Source organism: Tachypleus tridentatus, chromosome 10, assembly GCF_004210375.1.
Source record: "Tachypleus tridentatus isolate NWPU-2018 chromosome 10, ASM421037v1, whole genome shotgun sequence".
In the NCBI taxonomy this organism is placed as follows: Eukaryota; Metazoa; Arthropoda; class Merostomata; order Xiphosura; family Limulidae; genus Tachypleus; species Tachypleus tridentatus.
Genome location: NC_134834.1, coordinates 74,210,136 through 74,233,360, shown reverse-complemented (window position 1 = coordinate 74,233,360; position 23,225 = coordinate 74,210,136). Strand labels below are relative to the sequence as shown.

General features: G+C 33.1%; 2 protein-coding genes across 4 annotated transcripts in view; one reads left to right on the top strand and one right to left on the bottom strand.

Moving 5' to 3' along the window:
- Window positions 1-7,147, bottom strand: part of LOC143228381 (extracellular matrix organizing protein FRAS1-like) — a 206,217-nt gene extending 199,070 nt beyond the window's left edge. The window contains exon 1 of the mRNA XM_076459646.1: window positions 6,170-7,147. Coding sequence (XP_076315761.1) covers window positions 6,170-6,287 — 118 coding nt within the window. The 5' untranslated portion in view covers window positions 6,288-7,147. The remainder of the gene's footprint in view (window positions 1-6,169) is intronic.
- Window positions 7,148-17,751: 10,604 nt separating this feature from the next.
- The window catches only part of Mppe (Metallophosphoesterase), a 53,482-nt gene continuing 48,008 nt past the window's right edge, over window positions 17,752-23,225 (top strand). Inside the window, exons 1-3 of one of the 3 annotated variants that reach the window (XM_076462146.1) lie at window positions 17,752-17,905; window positions 22,463-22,560; window positions 22,883-23,098. In XM_076462146.1, the coding sequence (XP_076318261.1) occupies window positions 22,538-22,560; window positions 22,883-23,098 (239 nt within the window). In that variant the 5' untranslated portion in view covers window positions 17,752-17,905; window positions 22,463-22,537. The other 2 variants (XM_076462147.1, XM_076462148.1) reach the window with 2 other exon arrangements.

Sequence of the window (23,225 nt, the reverse complement as noted above, 5' to 3'; positions counted from 1 at the left end):
TTTCGGTTCCTGCAGAAGTGGACCATGGATAGCGCGTTATGTAGCTTTGCGTAACAACAGATGAACAAAGAAAAAGCTTATGATAAATGACACTAAAACTGGATAAATTCCAAATATAAACCTACTCCCACTTACAGATTCTGTGTTAGAAAGAAAGAAAAAAGTACAACATATTTCGTTCATCTATAACAGACCCGCCCAACCTTTCCCTCGAAACATTTTAATATCCACCTCGGTGGTTCTTGTTGCGCCGCTATTTCTTCAGATAAATACTGGCCATTCTCTAACTCCCTTCCTTCCCTCACACAAATACTATCCCAACTTGCACGTGAGGGTGACGCCCAGAGATTGGAGCCTTTGTCAAACACTCCAAGTCATTTCTAACCGCGTAAAGGTCATACATAGGTTTAAAACTGAAAATGCATATTGACCAGTTAGATTAAGCATATCTGGGGCCCCAGTGCTGAAAATGACAGGACCTCAACCCATCTAATGTATATAAACGCAGCAGAATAACATAAGATATAATTATCTGTTATCTACTTTTTAAAGTATCGCATTTTCGATTAACACGCCAAATAAAAACTGGAGTAAATATTAACTTCACTTGTTATAATCAGGCATGCCAATGATATTTTTGAAAAAAAGAGGAAAAGGTATATAGCCTGGCACCAGAGGCGCCACAGCGCGGTGCAGCTGTGCCTGATTAGGGGGGTCCGGGGCATGCCCCGGAAATTTTTAAAAAATGGATGCTATTTGGTGTGATATGGTGCAATCTGGGACATAATTTCTTTATGTTTTGTGACATTGCAATGTTGGAAAAGTACACAATATATATCATATAAAATAACAAAAGGAAATTAAAAGACTGAATCAAACTAATAAAAACTATAACTTTCATTTACAGTTTTTAGCAGATTTATTTATTCTTTTAATTTGCATTCATTTTTTAGAAGATATATCAAAATATCTAAAATTAACAAATAAAATAAAAAGTAAATAAATGAAATTTAAGATTGTTTATTTGCTATTTATTCAGTTTGATTTTTTTCTAAATCAAAATATATTAGTAATATGAGTTAACAAAGCCAAAATAACTCAGTAAATATTTCAAATACAAACCATTTCATTATTATCCTTTTTGTCATCAATAACATCATCATCATCAACTACTGGTATGCTGCCAATTAAATGTTTTACAGTCATTGCCAATAACTACTTCTCTGCTGCATATATTCCATACAATTTTCAAATCACATAAAATTACTCTTTTGACCAATCATGACTACCTACAGTTCAAATTGTTCATCTATGCAATCTTGTTATTATACTACTGGTACCTTAATGTCAGTGAATTTTCCATTCTTTCACAAATTGACAATACAAACTAAAACAGCATATGAAGGAAAGCTATGATATTGCTTAAAAATTCAACTACTGATATGGTTCAATATTAAACTACTGATATCAGTGATATGCCTCAAATTAAATTTTGTACAGTCACTGACATCAACAACTACTGCTCTGCTGCATGTATTCCATTAAAATTTCAAATTACTTAAAATTACTCTACATGACTACCTACAGTAAAACTTGTTCATCTATACAATCTTGTCAGTAAATTACTGGTACCTCATTATCAGTATATTTTTCATTCTTTCACAATACAAACTGAAACAGCAAATCAAGGAAAGTTTTGACATTGCTTCAAAATAAAATTAATGATATGCTTTAAAACAAACCACTGGCACTGTATGCTGCAGATAATAATAAAATGTTTTTCAGTCACTGATATCAACTTCTGCTCTGCTGCATAAATTACAGTCAAATTTCAAATCACTTAATTTCCTTTAATCAATCTTGGCTACTTTCCTCTTTTTCGAGACAAGGGTTTCCAGTGCTCTCTTTCGAGCTTTTTTTCTCTCCTTCTCTGAATGGGCAGCTCTCTGTGCCTCTGCGGCTTTCTGAACTTTTTCTTTAGCCAAGGTGGCTGGGCCAGATTTCACAGAACCATAGGCCTCAAGCCTTTCTGCCCTTTTCTTCTGATTCTCCCTCAGCTTTGAGGTATACTTTGAAGCTACTGATCTAATGTCCTTACACATTCTCTTGTCTACAGGATCAAAATGAACATCTTTCCTTTTAAACATTTCAATCGCTGTTGTTTCTTTGGAGCGTAGAGAATATTTTATCGTCTGGTATGCACATGATACCAGACCACGAGACCTGCAACGAGACGAAACGAGACTGCCTCCAAGATGGCGGTCAGATTTTTTTTTTCTGCAATAAACATTGAAAAATACGATTTCTCCTCAAAAACCACCTACCCGGCCCCCAAATCGCTCATATTTTCTCCTCGAATTTACACAAATTTCGTGGGTGATCGTTGGCCGTTTGAAAACCGCGGAACTCCGCGTTTCAGCGGAAAAATGGCACACATGTATAATGGTCAGACAGTTCAATTTCATTTGACCTAGAGAGTTGATTAAAATATTCTCAGCACAACAACATTCCAGAACGTGGGATCAAGGATCTAATGAACTTTGAACGTCCAATAGAAGAGTAAAGACACATTATTATAATTTTGATTTTTTTGTTGCCGATTCTAATTTCGATTGTAGCTGCACTTGTCCAAATAAATTTTAAAAATCTCAAAATTTAGAAAACATAATCAGCATCAAGGTTTACCTACACTTTCTAATGAGCCAGGCAACATAATTTTGCAGCATTTCACGATGCATGACAATAACGTCTGCAGAAAACCAAAGTCTTCATATATAGCTGTTTGTATGCTGCATGACATTCCACAAGAGATGATTTCAGTTTGCCAAAGGTCAACAGAAATGTTTCTACTCAGAACTTCTGACTAGATTATACTGGTAATGTTTTATTACATGTTTCAGTTGCTTCATATCTTGCCAATGTTGTTTTTTTTTTTTTTGTAGTATTTGTATTAAGGACCTGGCTATGTAGAAAACTCTCCGTCTGCTCCAGTTTTCATTAGACACTGTTTATATTTCTCATTCAATATAGTGTGAATGCTCTCTACTGCCCTTTCTGTGTTTTCTACTCATAACTTAACATGGCGCTCCGGTAGTCTCCTTCCTTTAAGCGACCACAGAAATCTCTTTAGAGCATTCTCTTCTCCTCCTCCATTCACCTCAGCTGGCCATATCGTATCAGCTGCGCTTCATCAGTAACCATCAGCACAGCTAAGGCTGATTTAATGTTATCGTTTCTCATTCTGATTCTAAATATGACACCTCTGGTAAGGCAGACTACTCAGCTGCTTGTATTTTAATTTTACCATTCGAGATTCACGCCTTATTGCCATAAAGCAGTAAAAATCGGAGTATGGTGGCATACATGGTAACCTTGGTACATGTTTGTTTTTCAATGAGTTAAAGCAAACCCACATTTCTACTGAATTGTACGACCTTTACCTGACCCTTCGTTAGAAGGGGCTCCTACATATACGAAGCTGTCTGTTGTAATTGTGTCCCATCTACCACAACAAGTGCTTGCTTTCATATATTCTATAATACCATAATTTCTGATTTCAAGAATTTAGCTTCAAGTCAACTCGAGCACTTTGTGCTATAAACCTACGTATATTTGTAACTTTTCTTCACTATATGTTACAATATTAATATCATGGACACATGCAACTGTCCAGACACGACAGTTTTACAGTTAGATGGAATGTATATTTCAGCGCCCTTCAGTACTTGATCCATCAGCAAGATGGACACATGCAGTGAGAGTATGTTACCCTGGTATATAGGGATGATTACTTCAACCCACTGATTTTTCCCTAACTGGGACCACACTACACGTAAATAAATGTTACACATACTCTTTCCCGTCAGGTTAGGCTTGGGAACCACGTTATACTCAGTTTTCTTTTCTAAGCTCCTCTCAAGATTTTTTTTCTTTGCTTGGCAATTATCTTGTTGGCTAGTCTTTGTTTTTCAATATATTAATATATTCATTATGGTTCTTATCCGACCTATGTTTCATCCATCTTCTAAAAGATTTAGCCTTTTATCAAACTGCACTAGCATTAGTATTAAGCACGAATGAACAGTATTGTCTAGAATGTACTACACCAGATCTTCTAATAAAACACTAATTAATGATTGAAATGCTTGGTTTCAGTCTTCTGTTCACCTAAATTGTGTTTAATAAGAGTTGATAAAAGTGCAGCAATCTCAGTAAGTTTGGCCATGAGCCATCAATAGTATGCTGAAAACCTAGAAAGTTATAAGCCTTATGGTTAGTCCAGGGTTGTGGCTAGTTTCTAACTACTGTGATCTTTGCAAAATTGGTCAAGACTCCATCTTTACCTGTGATATCACCACAGAACATTTTTCTGGCTTCATTTTAAAACCAACATTTATTGTCTGTTTGAAGCACTATAGCCATATTGACAGTAGGGGATTGAAATGTGTGACTAAATCTCAAAACGTCATTGACAAAAATGAGGCAACTATCCAATTGTAGCTATCTTAGCGTAAGATCCAACAGTTGCTCAAAAGTGACAGACTGAATGACAAAGTTTCTACAGAACACCTGTAGAGTTGAAAATACTCAGGACATAGTCTCATCACTTAGCGTACTTTGCCAGTAACCGAAAACAAAGTCTATAATATAAAACTACCAGTCGCCTTCCACTGCGTCTAAATAATCACATTTTCATAAGAGGTTAGAGGCGTTAAATAAGTTCACTGCATTTACCCATAAAATCAACAAAAACTTCGCATACACCCTTCTTTCTGATAATCACAATAAACATGATAAAGCACGTTATGAAGTCTTTACAATTTTGTCTTCTAGCATATATGACTAGGTGTTAGAGAGCTCAATTCACCATCTGTGAGTCGCTGGATCGAATTTCTAAACTATCTCTCTTGTAGAATTCCTAAACTACCTCTCTTGGTTTTCGTTTATTTCTTTTTAGCTGTCTTTAGGTTTTTACTCTATTCAGTTTTTGGTCCCTACTCATCAGCCAGATAATAACCACACAAATAAAAGCCATCCACCGGTTTATTTGTTGGTCTTGTTCATTTGTGTTCACTTCTTACCTCTTTTCTGTCAAAGTACGAATTATTCCTTAACAGTTATGAACGCGTGTTTAGTGATTATTTTTAACTGCCTAGTGAAAATGAGAGTACTTTAATATCACAGAACAATAACTACGTTGTCACCAGAAGCTATATTCGGTATCTTAGAAATATTAGAACTTCAGTTTATTAATGTGCTAATAGTGAAGGAACTATATATATATATAGTTCTCTCACAAGTCTTTTAGTCATATATAAATCCTAAAATTAATTCAGTGAATACTCACAAATAACTCCACGTGTGTCCAAAAGTATGTAAAGTAAAAAACACCAATTTTTAAGACAATAAATTAACTCATTTTTACATTTACATCAACGATGAGAAGACCCAAATAGTAGCCTACAATCATCAAGTTTAGATCCCCAGAATTCAAGTTGTTGTTTAATAAAAACTGGGGGAAAATAACGTAGGTCATGAAAAATAAATAACCTAAGTAAAATAAAACAGGGTGCCTAAAATTTAAAACACTTCTTAAAATTAACTTCACAACGCGATTCTCCACCAGTAAGCGATAAGCTTACAGATTTATAATGCTAAAACCTGGGACTATGGACAGAGCGCAGACAGAATAGCCTACTGTTCATCTTGGCGCTAAAACAAATAACTCGTGGCAGAGGTACCAGCTAGAAGGTACTTCTCCCTAGAATCTTATAAACTAATCTTCGTTTTCATCTAGCCTCTGGGTGGCCATAGAATCAATACCCACCTCTCGGATCATTTTCTGTGTGTGTGTGTTAATACACGGTCATTGTGCTGGCTATTTAACATTTTCTAAAAACACATCAGTAATAGTTACATATGTTATGGTTGTTTTGACTGCAAGTGTAAATTTTATTTTTAAAACAGCGGATTTATTTCAAAGTAAGCAAATGAGATACAGTAAAACTAAAATTCGTAATAAGTTTTCAACAGATTAAAATATGGATTCAGTACCAGTACTACCACTTAATGACTCAAACAGCGTAGTATGTTGTAAATGTATAGTTAAAACATATATTGACCAGATATATATATATATATATATTTATCATTAAACTACAATACTCACTTTCAGTTTCAGGCACGTACAACAGAAACAATGTCACTGACAATGCCAAGAACTTCTGTAACCACCTTCTGCGGCAAAGATGAAACATAGTCAAGCCGAGTTGGCTACCTCTTATCATTTAAAAGTAGGCAGCTTTGATAGAAACCGCTCTTTTGCTTTTCTTTTACTTACGGAAAACACTTCATCATCTTCTCAGTATCTCTCTTTTTTATAGTTAAAGTATTAATTCAACTCGGTCTCTTTAATTATGTACCAGTTCTATTTTTGTGTAAAATATTTCTCCTCGAATAACCTAGCAAGAAAAATTAGCACACGCGCAACTTTTTTAAGCGAGTTCGTTGATTATGTAGTTTACAACTTCAGTTCGGAAAGATACGTAAAAATAAAATGTGTCGTTTAGTGGAATTCAGGTGGATGGCGGGCTCACTCTGATGCACTAATCGTTTCTAACTTTTCTTGATAACACAACATATCTCTCACTGAAAACGTTCATCCTCGTACGAGGTCAATCTCGCAAGTTTTCCCTCACACGGCAATGGCGCCTTCGCGTCCCGAAACTATTTATGCCCGTTACATAAAAAACGGTATATTCGCACCTCATCAAGATCTCTGTCGTTTCTTTTCTGCACACTCATCAAAGCTTTACCTTACAAACTGCAAACGAAATTGGTTACCATTGTAAGATACGGTACAGTTCTAAACCGACAATTACTTTGGAAAGTTATAAATTAATGGTTTTAACTTTAAGCAGATAAAAGTTCTTACTTTCCGTGAGCACAGAAGTTTGGTACAAAAAAACCGCTAAAAGTTGAACTAGCATAAGTTTAATTATTGAATGATAATAAACCGAGTTCTTACACACGTAGTAAACAATCACGAGCAAAGAAGATAAAGATGTTAAACTTCAATAGTTTTTGATCCGTACCAGAGTAACTTTCAGCCCACCTCACAATATTCAGGTCGTGTGGAACTAAACGCACTCTTTCACCCCACATAAGGACTGTAATGTAGTTTTGGCCCTCTATCGGTCGCAAATTGTTGTGTTGTCTTGGCCACTGTTCACGGAGAATCTTGTAGGTGCATTGACTTACAACATTAACTAAATAATTATTAGAAATTAATATTCAAAATTATTTTTACATAAAAATACTTTACAAATAAATCTTTCCAACATATAAAACATTTGTAATTTTTAAATACTGTAAACAAGGCATTCACGTTTGGGATCATGCATTACTACTGTAGACTGAATACCGCATTTTTTAAAGCAGTTATAATAATATTATTTTTAAGCATTAAAGTAGAATTATCATTTTAAATTTATTGTTGTTTTATTTTTAATGTTATACAATAATGTACTTTGATCTTAATATTAAAACTACAATTTTCTATACTTTTTTACGATTACCTTTGGTACTCAGATATGCCGATGCCCTACAGGTTGTTACAAGTATTCGCAAAACAACAAGTTACGTAGGTATTACGAAGAGTATTATTTCAAACAGGACAGCAAAGAAAATTAAAATGCACATGTGAGTTCACAAAAAACAGGATATATATATATATGGAAATAAACCTTGTTTTGAGCAGAGACAAAATAAAAAATAATCGCATACGCAAAAGACAAGGAAAGAACGATGTTATACCGTGCTTTAATCAGACAAGGATCCTAACGCCGTATTCCGCAATTAGCACTGTTGTTTAAATTGTTTAATATATATTTTAAAAATTAATTTTGATTTTTAATTACTATTTTTATTTTGAAGATTATTTTGAATTGTTAGCTTAGCATATGAATTTAAAACTAATTAAACTCTAAGCTGGCGAAATATTGTGTGATAATATTTAGATTACGGCCGAAAATATCGCTAACAACAAAGATACCAGCTAAACTGAAGATACAGGCCCTTATAACTTAAACAATAGTATGAGAACAATATATCTAATAATCTATGTTCATTACCGTGGAATTAACTTAGATTTACAACACTAAAATCCGGTTTTCGATTCTCTTCAGTGGATAGAATGCTAGTAACCCATAGTGTAGATTTGTGATAAAAATAAGATTATTGATTGTTTTATAAGTTCCTGATCTATTTGAGTTATTTCCTTTTATGAAAGTTGATATTAATTAACAAATATTTTAAATAATATATTATTATAATGTATATTTTTTTGGACCAGCTTGTCTGGAATTATTTGATTAAAATAATGTGAAGTCCAGTCCATATAACGATAACGAATTAATTTATTTCTTCAAAACTGTTTGCTACAGACTACATTCACTGTTATGCCTAACTTCAGAATTTAATGTACGCCTAATCTACAAATAAACCTACATGCATAATTCCTTATTAACCGAAATCAGTTTGCTCACTAATTCAACTAACTTAATCGACGACAAATAGGCGTATTTGCTATCAATGTCTATCTTTATTAATATGAAATGAGTAACTAATTCACTCGTTCTAGTATTTATATCTAGTCTGTTTATCTTGGTAATGGGGCCTGGCATGGCCAAGCGCGTAAGGGGTGCGACTCGTAATCCGAGGGTCGCGGCTTCGCGCTCCCGTCGCGCTAAACATGCTCGCCCTCCCAGCCGTAGGGGCGTATAATGTTACGGTCAATCCCACTATTCGTTGGTAAAAGAGTAGCCCAAGAATTGGCGGTGGGTGGTGATGACTAGCTGCCTTCCCTCTAGTCTTACACTGCTAAATTAGGGACGGCTAGCACAGATAGCCCTCGAGTAGCTTTGTGCGAAATTCCAAAACAAACAAACTTCTTGGTAATACACAGAACTTCTAAGTTTTATAGAGGCTTTAACTTTCACGAAATTTCTCGGTATTCCTTCATTAAAACGTCATGAAAAGCTCCCTTTGACAAGGAAAAGGCCGGTCAATTCATAACAATTTGTACAAATATCAACGTTAATTCTAAAAATTGGATGCATTTCCCCAGAATTAAACATAGATTCAGGGTTAAACAGACACGAAATTACATGAAATTGTTTGTTTATGTTTGTTTTCGTATAGCAAAGCCACATCGGGCAATCTGCTGAGCCCACAGAGGGAAATCGAACCTCTGATTTTAGCGTTGTAAACCCGAAGACATACCGCTGTACTAGCGGGGTACGTTACATGAAATAACCAATACAGTATGCAATCTTATTCTAAGGAAAAAGATTAGCACGTTCTTACAATCTTTCTACAATCAATTGACTTATATCTAGAACAGTTGCATGGAATTTTAAAAATATTCCATAAATATATCTTACTGAAGACATATTCGAAACCGTTTTTGAAAGGATGAAATTAATCGTTATTTCATCTTCCCTACTGTTCTCTGATCTGTACATTAAATTAACTTTCAAGGCACAATATATATAGTAATCATTTCTTTCAGATGATTCATAAGAATGGGTGTGGGTTGACCCTGTAATAGAACTTTGAATCTTAGTGCTAGTAATGTCATAAAACATTCCCCGTACTTTAAGCTGTGAAGATGTTATTTTTATATTTTCAGTATCTTAGCGTCAAATAAGAGCGATAGGATGCTGCTGATTAGCTGCCTTCCTTCTGGTCAGTTGTTCAAAATTAGGGATGGTGGCAAGTGGCGGATAGACTTAGTAGTGTAATAATTCAGGTAAAACCAAATTCCTGCAGTGGAACTGACAGTTGATGCTTTTTCTGTGCATTAGGGTTGTCACAGGCTTTGAAGTCTGTTGCAGCTGAGTACACAGCTGTTAATTTGTTTTTCTGTTCCAGAGTATGGAGCATTACGAGACATTTGAGCCATGTTGTCACAGAAAATGTTTCAGGGTTAGAAGAAATGTCTTTTACTACAGTAAAACACACACTTGCTCGGTAGCTTCTTAATAAACATGTCAATAAGTATCTCATCACAACCACCATGTTACATGCTTAAGAATGCTTTGCCATACAATCTTCTTAATTTGTTCATGTAGATTTTCAGTACTTTTTGAGGTCTTTGCTTTCAACGTTTGAACTTGGTCCTACAGATTATTCACGTTTTCACACTATCAATTATGGGGTGCAACTCCTTGACAATTGTTTCATTTGTTATGTCAATCCTCATTCAAATGTTCTAGGGCATCAAACATTGTACCAGATTTGTCATAATCAGAGACGTGCTGACTATTTCTTTATCAATTCATTCCAAGCAATAATTTACTTCAAACGTTTGAGGCAATTGTAAAATCCTTCTTCACTATCTCTATAAAACACTGGCTAATCTACCTACTCATATCACTCAATAATTAAATGGTGGTACAAGCTGATGTCAACTACCAACTTCTCTACTAATTTGTAGCTCAAAGGTTATAGACATTCGTTGAAGATTGTTGTCTACTTCTAACAGTCCCTGGACATGCACATCTTAACGAACACAAATTTTTCTAAATAATAATATATGCAGTTAAGTGTCATCATTGCATCCCAGATCAACCTCAGTAATTGGACATCAAAGAAGATCATTAATGGATATTAACAGCTCAGAAGGTATCTGGCTTTTCCAAGAGTTTATTGGATTCTGACCAGATGCTAGCTGCTTTTCTTGCTAGCAATGTGGCACTTTGCAGAAGACTCGATTCACTGTTTTATCTCACCAATCTCTTTAACCAAAGGTAACTCCAACCATCATCTTGTGATACCTGAGCTAACCTTAGTTAATAAACATCTTGAAGTTCCACAATGACCACCTAGGTAAGTCTTTAAAGATTCAAGTTGCTATACCATCACAGAACATCTTTAATTCCCTGTGCACCTGCATACAAGCTAGTAGTATTAGTATAGTAGTAACATGGATTTCGTTTAAAAGGCTTGTTTCTTGAAGATAGATTACCATGTCAGATACAGTTTTCACTACTACTCGCAAAGTTTCTACATCTTTCAATCATATCTTCATACAAAACTGTAAGAACTTCCTATCCATCATAAATTCTATGTGGCTTTAAAAAGTCTTTCTATAACAATCTCGTTTTACAAATGTTACAGCGCTAGAGAGTCAAAAAAAAATAAACATCTTCAAAACAAATTCCATAATGAGCAAATTATTTGATTACAACACTAAATGTAACTAAATAGTCTTTTGTGTTCAGATACTTTAAAGTTTGTCCAAAAAATAAATCAAATGACACCTGTGAATAAAAAAAGTGTTCATATTCATAATAATGTAGTTCAATAACTTTTAGTTCTGTTATATAAGACTGTATGGTATGCTTCAGTAAATGGATTTACTACAGAGCAAGAGTAGGTTCTATTAACGATATGATCAATTGGAAAACTTAGAAAAATATGTCTTAACCAAAACCTATTTGAAACTAGTTATGGAAAAAATAAATTACTTTTATTTCAACTTCCCTCCTTATCTCAAGGTGTCTTTTGATCTGAATATTAAAATTAAATTAACTTTCAAATCGCAACATGAAGTAATAATCATATACTGTACAAAGTTGTTGTAATATTAAATAACAGAATCTGCTACTCTGCAAGCTCTGTACTGCGTTTGTTTTAAAGAATGACCCAAATAAATTAACAATAAACAACAACAGAGAGACAAACACAATACACTGAAAGATAGCACAATCAAATGTATCTACAATAAATGTGTTGAACAGGTGAGAGAAAGAGAGTAAGTTAAACCTTGGCGAGTTCTCTTTTTTAATAGTCCAATGTGTATCCCCATAAGGTAAAAACTACGGCGCTATTATATTTAAGTAAACTCAAAGTTAATATAAAAAATAAATCAAAGACTCGCATTGCAAGTTACAACAAAATCTAACATAAAAATAAAGTTAAATTTATAATGAAATATATCTTGTCTCTTACCAAAAAGTTTTAGCATGTTTCAATTCAAGCAGTTACTAAAATCTGCCTAAAGATGGAGATCCTTGGTTTTAATACTAAACATACAATAACATCAAACAAAGTAAGGTTGCATAAGCCACTTCTCAGCATATGACCTACATCAGTTGTAATTCTAATGCAAGGACATGAATTACAGGTCATTAGCTGATTGATCAACAAAAGACAGCAAACTATTTGGGGAGATCATAAGCAATCTTTACTGAAACAAAACTTGATTAGTTGAAAATTAGGTTCCAGGAAGAGCTAAAATCAAGAAAAGTTAACTGTAATTATTTAAGTGACTTTCTGTGTTCATAGTGAAGTGAAAGAAATCTGGCAACTTTTGCAAATTAACGAAGGGGTGGCAAATACCTGGTACCATACTACACCACGCATACCTTCCACCTTCACTTCCATGTCATTCCTCATCCATTAACTGCAGTAAAAATCAAAAGTTAACCGTGCACTACTCCATTAACCTGAATAACTTGTCTTCGATCGAATCACTTGCCTAACAACACTAATAAACACTATGATAAAAAGAAAACTACAGAAAGTTAAGTAAAAATTAGTATACATCTCACCTGACTCTCAAGGAGCGCATGGCTTAACAGACGAAAATATTACAAAGAAAATAATTTCAATTAAATGAAAAAAAGTATGTGACAATACTCTTAAACAAGAAAAAACATGATATATTAAAAATAGTCCTTCAGCAAATAAAGTGGCACATAATATGCATAACAACATGAGTAATTTGACAATAAAAAGTATAAGAATGCATTTTAACAAACAATGTAAAATAAAACCATTTAAAGTGGAGAACCAGAAAACACTTTGTCATTGTACTATATGGAGCAAGAGCAGCAGTACCTAACCATTATCTAAGATATAGATTATTGTAGATTTATGACATTTGCACATCCAGTTTACATAAATAGTACTAACTGGATACAAAATAACTGTATGAATATTTATAAAAAATGACCTGGATATTCACGAATAAAATATTTTACATATTAGTTGATATTGTTTTCGTACTTAAAACCAAATACACGGTCAATTAGTGTAAAAAAAATACCAGGTATTTGTTTGTTTTTGAATTTCGCACAAAGCTACTCAAGGGCTATCTGTGCTAGCTGTCCCTAATTTAGCAGTGTAAGACTAAAGGGAAGGCAGCTAGTCATCCCCACCCACCGCCAACTCTTGGGCTACTCTTTTACCAACGAATAGTGGGATGGACCGTCACATTATAACGACCCCACGGCTGGAAGGGCGAGCATGTTTGGCGCGACGAGGATGCGAACCCGCGACCCTCAGATTACGAATCGCACGCCTTAACACGTTTGGCCTTGCCAGACCCAGGTAGCTGTTTGTTTGTATTGACACACAAAGGTACACGTTAGGCTGTCTGTTACTGAAACCCTATTTCTAGCATTATGCTGCTAGAGTTTTGCTACTCTCGCAACTTAATCACTCGCAACCGGCATGGGTGCTAGTTGGTCATACCTCCAGTGGAAGAATGGTAAGTTTAAGTCATGAAAACAAATAAGGTCTGTATTATTTCACGTGCAATTTTAAGCATCTCGAAACCTGTCTGATGTTTATAAATCATTGGTATCACAGACTGGGTTTTATTTGTTTATACTTTACAGACTATGGTAACTAATACTCGGCCCTTCCACAATCATTGTACCAGGTATTTATGACTCGTAACAAAATGAATTTCAATTATACGTCATAATTCTGTCCATAAAATTAAACTAGATGTAGCAGTCTGAATAGTTAATTTAATATTTACCATACATGTATAATTTATATGATATATTCTGTATGTTTGTGCAAGGTGTAGGTGTGGTTTATGCGAGCAGATGTCAACCAGGACAGAGTGCGTTTGTTGTCGCATGGTGTGAAGGAGTCCAGTTTTTCCTATTGACCATCCGCACCCACTGTCGCCACCTTCCCGGTTCCTTCTCCTTGCACGGAAACGAAAAGAAGCTTTTCTCCGATGCCGAACCGTTTTTACAACCATAAGCAACACAGTAAACCATGTTATCATTAAACAAACATAAAGTAGCAATATCAAGACAAAAAATAGTCTCACAAAGTATGTAATCCGAAAAAAGCACCGATAGATTTGTATAAAACACCAGCACTGAAAGGAACAAAATGGTTGGCAGCAACGAAACGTGTTTGGCAACTATACGTCATAGTTGTAAAACGTCACGGAAACAGCCGAACGACCGAGAGGAACTTAAGTTTGAGGACCCGCATATTTTGTTTCATTTTTTACTCAAAAACTAAAGTGTTTAAAAATATGGCAACCAAACAGGAATTATACCTAACCAAAGTACAGTGTCTAAGGCAATTATTAAATTTGTTGAAAATTCACCTTTAAGCTTATATTTTCAGTTAGGAATTCATGTGTTTGTGTTGTTTTAATAGTTGATATTGTTGAGTGGGTTAGTTTAAATGCTTTTGTAAAAAATCAATTCAAATTCAAGTATACTGATGAAAAAGCATTTTCTTTTATCGACCACTGTCGCAAGGCTTTACATAACTGACATTCTCTGATTGGAAAGCCTGACTTAGTAATTCCACTTACATGCCAGGCTAAGTGGAATCTAGTAGCTATTGTGCTGGACTGCTCCACACCTTAAAGTTATGGGCGCATTTATAAGAGTAGTAGTTAAATTCCACGATTTTTTCTGTGAAAGGTAACCCACGAGTTGGAGGTGGGTGATGTTGACTAGCTGCCTTTTCTCTAGTCCATCACTTCAACATCAGGGATGTCTAGCACAGTTAGCCCTCATGTAGCTTTATACAAAATCCAACAACCAAACTTGTAAAATAATTTAAACTAATTTTTATACTTCTTATATCTCCATTATTCTGTCGCAAACAGAATTCAAAATTTACACTATTGAATTGAATAATTATCTTCCAGTAACTAACACAAGTCACAAACGTATTTGCTGGTTAACAAGCACTTTCTCAATAATTCACTAATTAATACAATAATTAGTAATCTATCTTTTCTTGCCTAACTCGCATTTTATAAGCTGTTATAAAATTTTCAGACAATAGTCTATGTAATTATAACTTAAAGTTACTTTTGATTAAATAAAATTACAAATTTCAAGCAACATCTGCATAAAGTAAACATAATGTTCTATAGCAGAATGTCACTGGAAATCATGTTAATTAACAGTATAGGAAGTTATCTATTATCGTTAATAAAGGAAAGGCTAGAGTTCGATAGCTAATCAACTAGTAAATTCTATAATGACTTTAAAAGTGTTTTATATAATACCCAAGAGTGATCATGAATAAAAATTTCTCCTTAACTACTCTTATATAGCTGAAATGAAAGCAAGTAATAATAATAATGATAATTTAATGAGGGCTTTAATACAGTTGAGTGAAACTTCAAACGATGAAGCTTCTTAAAATGATTGTTGGAATAATAGATGGAGAACAAGGTTAAATTACAACAGCAGACAACCATGAAATCCAGATATAAAATTTGTTCATCCTGTATCTTTGGATTACGATCCAATCTCTTAATTGTCACTATGCAAATACATAATATGAATAGTGACCAATTATTCAATATAGTTCATAAATATAATTTTATTATTTCAAACGATGGAACACATATTAACTATTTTTTGATACTTCAAACAAGGAGGCCCAGCATGGCCAGGTGGTTAAGGCACTCCACTCGTAATCTGAGGGTCGTGGGTTCGAATCCTCGTCACACCAAACATTCTCGCTCTTTCAGCTATGTGGGCGTTCTAATGTTACAGTCAATCCCCACTATTCGTTGGTAGAAGTGTTTTCTTATAGCAAAGCCACATTGGGATAGCTTCTGAACCCACCGAGGGGAATTGAACCACTAATTTTAGCATTGTAAATCCGTAGACTTACAGCTGTATTAGCAAAATGCATTGGTAAAAGAGTAGCCCAAGAATTGGCAGTGGCTGGTAATGACTAGCTACTTTCCCTCTAGTCTTACACTGCTAAATTATGGACGGCTAGCGCAGAGAGCCCTCGTGTGGCTTTGAATGAAATTCAAAACAAACAATCAAACGTGGAAAACATAAATATTATCAAAAATAATAAATTGAAATATAAATTTAGTAAAGCAAGTTTTATATTTCAACGAAGTTTTCTATACGAAATTTGAAAATCCTTGTAGCTAACAAAGAAGAGTTAAGTTTATAAAAGGCTAGGTGGTTAAGTATGATATTCGACTCATACTTTACAAGTCGCAAGTTCGAAAGACTGTCACACCAAACATATTTGTACGTAGAATATAGAAGTTTCTTGCAAAACTAAACTTAAGCTCCACCTCACTCTTCAATGTATTGTCATAATAAAACGTCATCACACCCTGTTTCCTTATAAGAATTTTCAATTCTAACTTATGGATGTAATGGTCACAAACTATTAATGTAAGGAAGTCTATATATTATGAATGAAAATCCAAACTTATAAATAAATCCAAATTTATAAACTTATAAATTCAAACTTATTACCTTCTTTCTTTATTATGGCCTGGCATGGCCTAGCGCGTAAGGCGCGCGACTCGCAATCCGAGGGTCGCGGGTTCGCGCCCGCGTCGCGCTAAACATGCTCGCCCTCCCAGCCGTGGGGGTGTATAATGTGACGGTCAATCCCACTATTCGTTGGTAAAGAGTAGCCCAAGAGTTGGCGGTGGGTGGTGATGACTAGCTGCCTTCCCTCTAGTCTTACACTGCTAAATTAGGGACGGCTAGCACAGATAGCCCTCGAGTAGCTTTGTGCGAAATTCCCAAAACAAACAAACTTTCTTTATTATGGCTCTTTTTCTTTCTTTTTTTGAAATTTAATGCTTTATAATTTTCCAACTCTATTCATTTTATTTTTACATTAGGAATTATTATACTGAGAATTTTTCAATTCGTTAATTTCATATATTTACTGAAGATGAAATGTGTGTAATTCCGAAACATCCAATAAAGATGATTACAATTATTTTTGTGACTCTACAATTCATTATCAGTTTGTTTGTTTTGAACTTTCGCGCAAAATCGTTTCTAATTTAGCAGTGTAAGAGTAGAGGAAAGGCAGTTTGTTACTAACGCCCATAATAACGCTCCACGACTGAAAGAGCAAGCATGTTTGGTGTGATGGGGACTCGAATCCTCGACACTCAACTTACGTGTTGAGTACCTTAACCACCTGCCGGGCTCATTATGCTTATCCATTAACATTTTGGTCTATATTTTTAATATGCTAATGTACATATTTCAATTTTGAAAAGTTTGCTTGATACAAAACAAGTAGGTTAGAAAAAGAGTATCCCCTCGGTGGGTTCAGCAGGTAGCCCGATGTGGCTTTGCTATAAGAACACACGCACAGAAAAAGAATAGCAGAACTATAATTAACGTATAAAGTTTCATCAGATATCAGTAACAGGGCTGACAAGAGTAATATTAGTTTTTTTTCTGTAGTAATGTGTAAGACAATTGTTATTTGCATTAATTTGTGAAATATGAGATGTGAAATTCAGGAGTCAAGGATAAGAATATACATATATATATATATATACAGAGGATGAGGTGAAAAGTATGATATACTGCAGTGGTTTTTAAATGTTTTTTGTTCGCGAATTATTATTTTTTTATTACAAACAAAGGCGTAATTTTTAAAAGATAAAATCTTGCTAAAAAATTCGTATATTTAACAATGGCCTATTTATGCGAAAGATGCGATTGTTTTTTATGACACGTTTGGAGAATATGTGTTATGTTTGTAAATTTTAAGGGAAAAAAATACTGGCGAGTTAATGCAAGTAGAGGATGCTTCTATATTAGTGAGGACAATTGTGAGTATGTGTACGTGGAAAGTTAAGTTGCTGAGTTGTACAAATTTTATAATTTTTATATTAATTCTGTGGTGTACTACCGATATAAACTCCATATAGAATCTCAGATACAGTGAATGTAATAGATAAGTTTATACAAAAACACTTCCCGAATAATCTGTGTGGGTTTTTATTCTTATTTTGTTATATGACACATTAAGTGAATTTTATTAAAACATGATTACTGCCTTTCGCAAGCATATAACCTACAAATGATATTTGATTATGGTTTTACTTTTCTCCTTGACCAAAATAACTTTTAAGTGAACCTTCTATGGTTTTTAATTTTACTTTTATGAGAGTAGTAGATTATTGATCAACTTCGAATAGATTGTTTACTGGTAGACAGTGCATTCAGTAAGTTGCGAATTAGTAATAAAATGGTATTGGGTTATTTTCACTATTGTATTTCATGGTTCTTGTATTTAAGAGTGCAGTAAAGTCTGATCAAAATGAAATGAAATTTTAATTAATTTGATTTATAAAAAATATTATGAAAGAAAATCATATTTTCCAATTCAGAGTTTTAAAATTCTTGGTAATTTCTTTGAGTGAAGATAAAATGGTAATTTTTGTGTTTTACCAATCTCAATCTAACTACTAAAATATTAGTAATGTTTTATTTGAATTTGTTTAGCAGTTAATTAGTCTACTTTTGCATAAATATTGTACTCTGTGCCAATTTGGCTTTGAAATAAGATATAAATTATCAATCCAAATGTGACATTTTAATTAATATAAACTGATAAAGATAAAAGACCAAAGCACAAAAACCTTATGTCTCGAAGTTTCAAATGAAAGCATCAGATAGCTTTCTTTTCTTTTGACTTAACAAAAAATAAGTTAAACATGGATGTTAACCATTCCATTTCAAGGATCATTGTAGTAGCCATCCAATGAACCCTTTCCAATAATTAAAGAAAAGTATCTTTCCTTAGACATGTGGTGATGAAAGAGCAAAATTAGTCTTCATAAAAATAATTATTTCTCAAGTATTAATTTTAATTTAAAAGTATTGTTTGCAAATATGGTTTGCACTGCACTGAAACAGAAAAACTGTTATATTTTTTCTATGAAAACTAGAGCTGGATCAGTAGTAGAATGTATAATTGATCAGTCATAACATAATGTAATGTTTAAGGACAAGGTACCCATTGTTCTATTTCAGCTGTGATGTCCTGAAACTAAAGTCTTGTAATTTTTAAAAAAGTCTTAATGCCAACTCGTATCCATTTCAGCTGTCACATCCTTGCAGTTACTCTTTTCTTTCTATAAGAAATATGTTTATCCTGAATATTTAGAAAGTTATCCTTAAAACTGTTCCACGTTTGATTTGTGTCTCCAAATAACTCAGCTGCCCAATTCACAACTGATAATTCTTGTCACATCCTTTCAAAATTACAAATTTTGTAATTTGTAACCAAAACATTTGGTTTTTCTCATATGCAGCAAAACATCAAACCTAATTGAGAAATGATCAGTTGCAACCAGATGTTCTTTAATTTCCACTGTATCAAAAATTTTTGTATTACAAGTTGATAATAAATGTAAAATGGCACTGTATCTAGTACATTTTTTTGCTAATTGGTGAAGAAAACCATCTTAAAGTTTTCAAAAACCTTTCCCTCTCATGGTTTGAGTGTAACATTTCCCAATCTGTATACCTGAAATTAAAATCACCCATAACCATGACCTCATTAACAACTTAAATCTTAGTCTCACTGTAAAGTTTCTCACTAATTTCATGAGTATCATCTGATGGTCTGTAACATTTTTCCACTAAAAGCTATTTCATTTTATATCCACTAATAGGAACCCAAGTGGATTCAATCTCCTTGCTATTACCCTCAATATCTTCAACAGGATGCAACTTGCATTTTCCATATAAAACCATTCTTTACCCCCTATCTTTAATACTCCATCCCTATTGAATAACCTATAACCTTGTATTTCAAAGAAATTTCTGTTATCAAAATCATCTATGTTTAACCATTTTTCAACTATTACCATTATATTAAAATTCTCCATTCTTATCAGTTTCCTAAAGTCATCTGTTTTATTTCTTATACTTCTAGAATTATAATGTAACAACTAAACCTATCCTTCAAACTATTTCTATATTTATATTCTATGCCAAACTTAATGTTTTGCATTTAGTTTATCCTTGTACTCACCACAATCTAACCTTAGTTAATAAATTATGTTCAAGTGATCAATTATTCTCAAATGAAACTCAGATATTTGGAATAAATGAAAACTGTAGTCATTGGAAACACTAATTTTGATTAGTTAATTATTTTTAGTACAGTAATCAGTTTGATTGTAATTTCAATAAACCAGTTGTAAGTATCACTAATGATATTAATCTGTTATATCAATTTGAGTTAAGCACCCATCCCTGATGAAAATAAATGTGAAGTTCTCCTTTAAATTGTTTGTAATATGTGAGGGCAAACAAGGGCCCTCTCTTAAACTCTCCCAATCCTGATGTATCTATCATGTATTAAGACCATGTATTCCAAAAGCTGACCACCATGTTTTAAGAATTGAACTGCCTAAGTTAGATGATCAATCAAACTAACTCTTAAACTGATAAACCCCCCCTTTACCATTAAAAAAAGAGATAATACATCAGTTGAATTTATTCCTTTATAATTTTTAATATTTCAGTTGATTCTGCTCTGATCCATCATTTGTAAATATAACCTTTTAGGACCCTAAAGTGTCAAAAGTTTGTGTAATTCAATCTTAATGCCTAATGTCAACATGGATTATTCATCTAAGTGACACTTTCATTGAAAGAAACACTTTATGAATTGTACAGTGTAATGTGATTACTGTATTAGTAATGCTAAATGTCAGTAGTATTCTTTTACTACTCTAGTATTATCATTGGTACATGTAAAGATAGTATTTCTAGTGAAAATACTGTACTCTAAATAATACTTTGACTCTGTTTTAGTTAACACAAAACTGTCACAGATTAACATGAATACTCACCTTTTAAATTTTGTAAAGTAAAATGTGGTTTTGGGCTTGAGTAAAAATGTTTCAAAACTAAATTGGAGCTTGCATTAACATATTTTGCAAATGCATTTATTTTGAAAATGTAAGAAATGAACATGCAGCTATGAATTTTGTTTTATCTGTAGATGCTATGATGCAGGCCCCAGGACAGATTTCCCAATTGGGGGTCAGAATACTGACCCCTCCAAAAAAGTAACATCATACCTTTGTTATTAAGAATCAAAAAACATGAACAAATACTTTCAGTACCCTGATTTCTCCAAAAAACTAACAACATATATTTGCTTTTAAGAATCAAAAATTGTAAACATAAATTTTTCATTGCATCTAGTGTTTATACTTTTCTAATGAATAAAGCATGAGACCAAATAAAATTCAAATAAGCAGTAAGTTTTTATGATTCTTCTGATGGGCAAAAGCAGTGATCATCTCTTCCATTTTGTTCTTCATCACAAAATTTATTTCCCATTTTAATATCTAAAATAGCAACATGAGTTTTTTTTGTCCAGTGTAGAGCGTAAGTTAGTTTTGACTGAACGTAACGCAGAGAATAATATTGCAACGGAACAGGATGTGGCTGAAACAATGCTAAATATTTGCATCAACTGAGAATAAGTTGGAAGGAGGTGAGAGATGCCATTCTCATAAATCCATTTTGACAAATCATATCTCAGACAAATGGAGATTTTGTTTTTTTTTATTAAGAAGATCAACCACAATCTTTCTTTCTGAAGAAAACTGATTTACATTCAGTCCATAAAAGTCACATAGTAGTGAGGCATCATCCATAGCAAGATAAATATTAATTATAAAAACAGAAATATTTATTCTGTCTCTATATATTGATCTTATTAATTAGAAAAATAGAAAAAAAGTTCTATATATTCATTATTCATCCATGCAAAGATGTAAAAGAAAAAATTTGATACAGAATTACATTGGTCATTACATTATCTCACTTGATCTACTGTTTAATTGTTTACTGACATGGATGTGCTCTGAGAGTAAGGAAATGAGTGAAGAAGACACTAAAGCCAATTCTTAATCTTGATATTCTTATTGTGAGTTTTCTTTCTCTCTATCTGATCCATATTTCTTCCCTATTCCTTTTGTATTTTCTTTCCATTTTTTTCTTTTTCCTCTCATATTTTATTTCCTTTCCTTTTCTATAACCCCCTCCTTCATTTTCTTTTTTTTTTTCTTCAACCTCCATCGGAAAGCACACCAGTTTCTCTAAACTAGGGGGTAAAATCACACTCCCATATCCTGCAGGCATAGTACAATGTCTTAATATCAAACTTATCTATTTGCATTTTCTTAATTCCACATTCTGATAAAACTACAATAATGATATGGAAAATTTAGGTCTCAAGTAATCTATAAATAAATATTTTGCAAGTGTACCTTATTTTAAAGTTAATATCTCTGAAGTAATAATTTAGTGAATTTTTTATTTGGTGTTATTTTTAGATAATTTGTGTTTTTTTTCAGATGGAAAATGATTTGTTTCAATGTTTGAAATAATTTCTGTGTTAGCTGGTTAAGCATAACAAAGTGTAAATTACAATGGCGATCCCTACATCATGGAAGTAAGTTTATTTAATGTGTTTGATATGTAATGTATAATTTAAGTGAAACCTATAAAATTATGTAGATTATGATGAACCATTGTCAAACTTGAAAAAAATGTATGTTTAGAAAACAACTAAGTAATTGCTAGTTCACAATGAAATGTTCTTTTCCTGCTTCTAATTTGCTAATTATAATATGTAACTTATATTTTAAATAAATAGTTAATATACTTAAAATGTTAAATTTGATACTCAGTATTTACATTTTTGTCAGAAAGTTTGCCAATTAAAATTAAAAACCTACTAATGTTTTTTTATAATGCCTTTACTTTTTGTATAGAACAGGGATGAAGTTTATTGTGATCGTACTAGTGGTTTTATTTTTGTACATGGAGTGGGGAATTTATAAGCTCTACCCTTGGCTATACTGGCCTCCATTTCATCCTCAGTCTGGCAATAGTTTAAGAATTTTGATAATTGGGGATCCACAATTACTGGGACATCACTATACAGAAAACACAGTATTTGAAAAGATTTCACGTTGGGATTGTGATCGGTAAGTTAAACTAATTCCTATTAACTATTTTTGTTTAAAATACCAATTTGTCTAAAATTAGTTACAAAAGTTTCTTTTTTAATATTCCAGTATAAAACTATTCATGTTTGAAAGAGTACCCTGTTAC